General features: G+C 37.6%; 1 protein-coding gene across 6 annotated transcripts in view; it reads right to left on the bottom strand.

Moving 5' to 3' along the window:
* Positions 1-5,306, bottom strand: part of Gdh (glutamate dehydrogenase, mitochondrial) — a 93,460-nt gene that overhangs the window by 59,159 nt on the left and 28,995 nt on the right. For all 6 annotated transcript variants that reach the window (XM_068372616.1, XM_068372619.1, XM_068372618.1 and 3 more), the window contains exons 2-3: positions 3,857-4,076; positions 911-1,118 (exon numbers count right to left, since the gene is read on the bottom strand). In XM_068372616.1, coding sequence (XP_068228717.1) covers positions 911-1,118; positions 3,857-4,075 — 427 coding nt within the window. In that variant the 5' untranslated portion in view covers position 4,076. The remainder of the gene's footprint in view (positions 1-910; positions 1,119-3,856; positions 4,077-5,306) is intronic.

The following is a 5,306-nucleotide window of genomic DNA, read 5'->3' as shown; positions in this document are numbered from 1 at the left end:
ATACCGGGGATGGTTTCCTCGGAAAAATGTAGTTCGAACCAGTTTGACTGTCGTGGTCTGCTCGTGACAGGAGTTCAGGTGGGAAGGGGGGGAGGGAGAAGGAGGGGGGAGGGGGAGGGGGAAGGAGGGGGCAGGAGGGAGGAGGGGGAAGGAGGGGGGAGGGGGGGGAGACCGGTAACCTTGAGATACAGCGTGTAGACCATGGCTCAATACATAGACATATCCCAACACAAAGTCTGCCTTGCTTTTGAATTTCTTTGAGCACGCGCTGTTGCAAACGAAAACTAACGTACTACATAATGCACGTGCAACATCCAGATTGTGATACAATTCCTTCCTGGGAACTTAATTTTTCATTCTACTAACAGATTTTTAAACAAGATATGAAAATCCTAAGACTAGAATAGTGTCATAACAATTAAAAAAACAATTTATTTACAAGAACATTAAAACTTTGGAATATTAGAATCAAAACCATTCAGAATAAGAAAATTCTAGTGTATTTAAAAAAACAACAGTAAAATTCAAGAATATCATTATAACCAATCAGAAATTTAAAAAATTCTAATCATTTAAAAAACAGTCAAACTTTAGAGTATAATCATAACCATTTAAGAAATTTAGAAAATTCGAATGTATTAAAATAACAAACGGTTAAAACTTTATAATTAAAACAATTCAGAAAAAAAATAAAAAAAATTGAAAAAAAAATAAAAATTTTAAAAAATAAAATAGAAATTTTAAAAAATAAAATAGAAATTTTAGAAAAAAAATAAAAATTTTAAAGTATCTAAAACTAAACATTACTCTAACGTAACATCAACTTATATTGGAGAGAAAAAACCTACCAAACAAAACTAAAAGATCAAGGGGTTGCAACATGCAAGACGAAAAAGTTGATGGTACTCACCGCCCTTGGTGGGTGTCCTGTGGAGGGAGTGCTGTGCACGGTAACCGTGGATCATCTCGTAGGTGCCGTTGTCCCTCTTGACGGGGAAGTTGACTTCAAGGACGTGGTGGCAGGGCTCCATGATGCGCAGGATACCCTTCGTTTTGCTACGCTTCTCCTCCAGGCTCATTCGCTCCTTCATCTCCTCCACGAGTTGATCTTCCACGATCTAAGAGTAGGGAAATATATATTCAAATTGATATATAATCTTTAGATCTCAATCTATTATTAATACTAAGCTACAATTCTAATTGGGAAAGCAGAATGCCATAAGCCCAAGGGTTCCAACAGGGAAAAATAGCCCAGAGAGGAAAGGAAATACGAAAACTACAAGCAACGAACAATCAAAATTAAATATTTTTCAAGAACAGTAACATTAAAATAAACCTTTCATATATAAACTAGAAAAGGGCGAGAAATAAACCCCTAAAAGTAAAAAGTAAAAGTAAAGCTTCAAAAAAAAGAGGAATAGAAAAAAAAGTGGACCCGAGTGTACCCTCAAGCAAGAGAGCTCTACCCCATGACCAGTGAAAGACCATTATCAAAATGTGAAAGACCATTATCAAAATAAGGCTCCTAAGCAGGGGTACCCAACCATTTTAGTTCTTCTGTAGCCCTTGGTCATTTATATATTCCTATGTACCCAATAAAATTGACCAAGAGAAACAAAGAAATATTTTAATATAATTGTTATACAATCTTAGATCCTATTACCAAAATAAGTCTCTAAAGCCAGGGATTCCAAACCTTATTGTTCTTCTGTACCCTTTTGGGCATTTTTACAGTTTACGATGTACCCCTAAAATTTATGCTTAAAGAGATACAATGAGATTAATATTGATATAATTCTAATATCCAATGAAATTGAAGATTACCCCATGTATTGCACAGTACTGACTATCCTCTGATCCAATGTGCCCCCTTTAAAGTAAAATCGTATCACGGGGGTATATGTACCCCAAGGTTGGGAACCCCTGCTTTAAAGTATAGGAAAAAACATACAACTGGAACCCGGGAGAACATTTGCAATACGAACAAGAATGTCAACATAAAATTTAACTTTATTAACTTTCCGTAAAATGATCACGCGTCCTTCAGGGCAAAATATATTTTTTTTCGATTTACAAAATGTGAGCCATCTAGCCCGTACAAAGGGCCGCCCAGCGAGGATCGAGAGGCAGTTTAATTGAACTGTAAGACCATGGGAATGGAAGCAAAGGTAAAAAAGTGGGTGCATGTAAGTAAAGAGGTATTCCATCTTCATATGTAACATAAGAAACCGACCAGCTACCTTAAGGTAGAGTATAATACAGTTAATTCTACAACAAATTTCCAATCTTCTTGGATGACTTCGATGCCCGTAAGCAAGTTCAGTTCCATATATTGACAGCAACTTTAATATCAAATGTTGAAATTTGGCAAGGCTATGGATAATCAAATAAATTGCACAGAATAGCCTCCTTAACTTGCTAAGCACACTTTTAAACACACTACTTTCTATAACTATCCATCCATATACCAAGGCACTTCCCCTAATTTTGAGGGGTAGCCGACATCAACAAAGAAACAAAACAAAAAGGGGACTACTCTCTACGTTCCTCCAGCCTATAACTACTGCCATAAATGATAAGACATCCCTAAAGCCAAACAAGTGTGGTGTCAGGTAAAAAACAGACTTGTAAATAGCACAGTTTAGCATAAGAAAAAGTTAGTACCGTGCAGTGCACTACATAATAAATAACCAGCTGAGCAAATATTAAATATTTATTATTTATTTTTCCTAGCTATACATACACGTGTCATTTAATAAAAAAAAAAAAAGTCCATATTAAAGGATTAATGGGGGAGTCCATATTAAAGGACTAATAGTCCCTAATACAGGCCTAAGAGGCAGTCCCTAATACAGGCCTGATGGGGAGTCTCCTTTAAGGGACCAATAGGGAGTCCCTAATACAGGCCTGATGGAGTCTCCCCTTTAAGGGACTAATAGGAAGTCCCTAATACAGGCCTTATGAGGAGTCTCCTTTAAGGGACTAATAAGAAGTCCCTAATAGAGGGCTAAGAGTCCTTATTACAAAACTAATATGGAGTCCCTATTCAAACGGAGGACCAAAAATTACTGAAGCTCCCTGGCATTCCTATTACAGGCCCAAGAGTGTGTCCCTATTAGACGGAGGACCAAAATCTATTGAAGCCCAGCTGGCATCCCCACTACAGACCTAATGGGGACCCCCCACTACAGACCCTAATGGGGACCCCCCACTACAGACCTAATGGGGACCCCCCACTACAGACCTAATGGGGACCCCCCACTACAGACCTAATGGGGACCCCCCACTACAGACCTAATGGGGACTCCCCACTACAGACCTAATGGGGACTCCCCACTACAGACCTAATGGGGACTCCCCACTACAGACCTAATGGGGACTCCCCACTACAGACCTAATGGGGACTCCCCACTACAGACCTAATGGGGACTCCCCACTACAGACCTAATGGGGACTCCCCATTAAAAGCTTGTCTCTCTATATTACAGAACTAATAGGGAGTCCCTACTTAAACGGAGGACCAAAATCTATTGAAGCCCACCTGGCATCTCCACTACAGACCTAATAGGGACTCCCCATTACAGACCTAATAGGGACTCCCCATTACAGACCTAATAGGGACTCCCCATTACAGACCTAATAGGGACTCCCCATTACAGACCTAATAGGGACTCCCCATTACAGACCTAATAGGGACTCCCCATTACAGACCTAATAGGGACTCCCCATTACAGACCTAATAGGGACTCCCCATTACAGACCTAATAGGGACTCCCCATTAAAAGCTTGTCTCTATATTACAGAACTAATAGGGAGTCCCTATCTAAACGAAGGACCAAAATCTGCTGAAGCTCACCTGACATCCCCTGTGGAAGAAGTACTCGACCATCTCGAAGAAGGAAGGGTCTTCGGCATCGGGGATGTAGCCCAAACGCGCGGGGATCTGATGCCTCTCGTAGTCGGTGGAGTTACGAACGGCGACTGACGCCGCGGGGGCCGCTGCCCCCTTTAGAATTCCTTCGACGGCCCCATTGTTCACTACCGCCCGAGCTACGGCTGAGCCTATCCGAAACATTCTGAAAGAAGAAACAAGTAAATGTTACAGGGATGAGTACCAAAGTGAGCATCTTCGTGTAAGAATTCCCATGCATACAATGTGTGTGTGTGTATATATATATATATATATATACATATATATACATACATATATATACACATACATATATACACACACACACACACACACATATATATATATATATATATATATACATATACATATATATACATATAAATACATATATACATATAAATACATACATACATATATATATGTATATATAAATATGTACTGTATATATACATATATATACACATTATATACATACATATATATATATACATATATACACACATATATGAATATAAATTTTTTTAATTTCACCTATCGTATTAGCCAAATTTGTTTGTTAGGCCAGAGGTGTTTGTTCAATCAATTGTCTTTTAAGTAAATAATGAAATATAAAAAAAAACTTCTATCTCATCAACAATAGCAAACATTGCAGGGTCAATGTAGAATTCCTTACTATGATGCAGAATAACGGCAAATCCATATTTCAACTCGCAACACTTGCTCAATACGAGATTTAACTATCAGTTTTAAGATTTAAATGAACTTACAAATATATCTTCGATTGTACACGTTAAAACTGTTAAATATTTAAGACCATAACCTTTTAAAAGAAGAAATCCTTACAATTAATTTTTAAGGTAAAACACTAACAAATTTACACAGAAGAACCAAAAAATGTGATTTTTTTTTCTTTTTTTTTTTAAGAGAGGAAGTTCGTTGTGAAATACATGCTTCAGTTCTATTCGTTCATCATTGAGATTGACAGTTTTTTTTTTTTTTCAAAAAGTGTATTAAAAATTGATTATATAAGTTATACAGGCAGGTAGTTAATTGGAATGTAGTTGGAAAGTAGTGTAATCCAGAAATTTAATAAGTTCAGAGAGAGAGAGAGAGAGAGAGAGAGAGAGAGAGAGAGAGAGAGAGGTACACAAACCATATACTATCTGAATATATAAAAAATAACTATTAGAAAATATCAGTTGCATAAAGCAAACCCATTTGAACGACATTAAAGTACTAGCAATGACCCAAGAATACCAACCAACGCTAAGAATGAATGAACCCGTGATGTTAACCGGCAGAGTTATGCAACAGGGGGATTGACAATCAAATACGGATATGTTGCAATAGACAATAACTAGCACAAGTGAAACCTTTTGAAAATCATGTAGAA

Source organism: Palaemon carinicauda, chromosome 4 (genome assembly GCF_036898095.1).
Source record: "Palaemon carinicauda isolate YSFRI2023 chromosome 4, ASM3689809v2, whole genome shotgun sequence".
Classification (NCBI taxonomy): domain Eukaryota; kingdom Metazoa; phylum Arthropoda; class Malacostraca; order Decapoda; family Palaemonidae; genus Palaemon; species Palaemon carinicauda.
The sequence above is the reverse complement of the archived record's forward strand: the minus strand, read 5'-3'. Positions and strand labels throughout refer to the sequence as shown.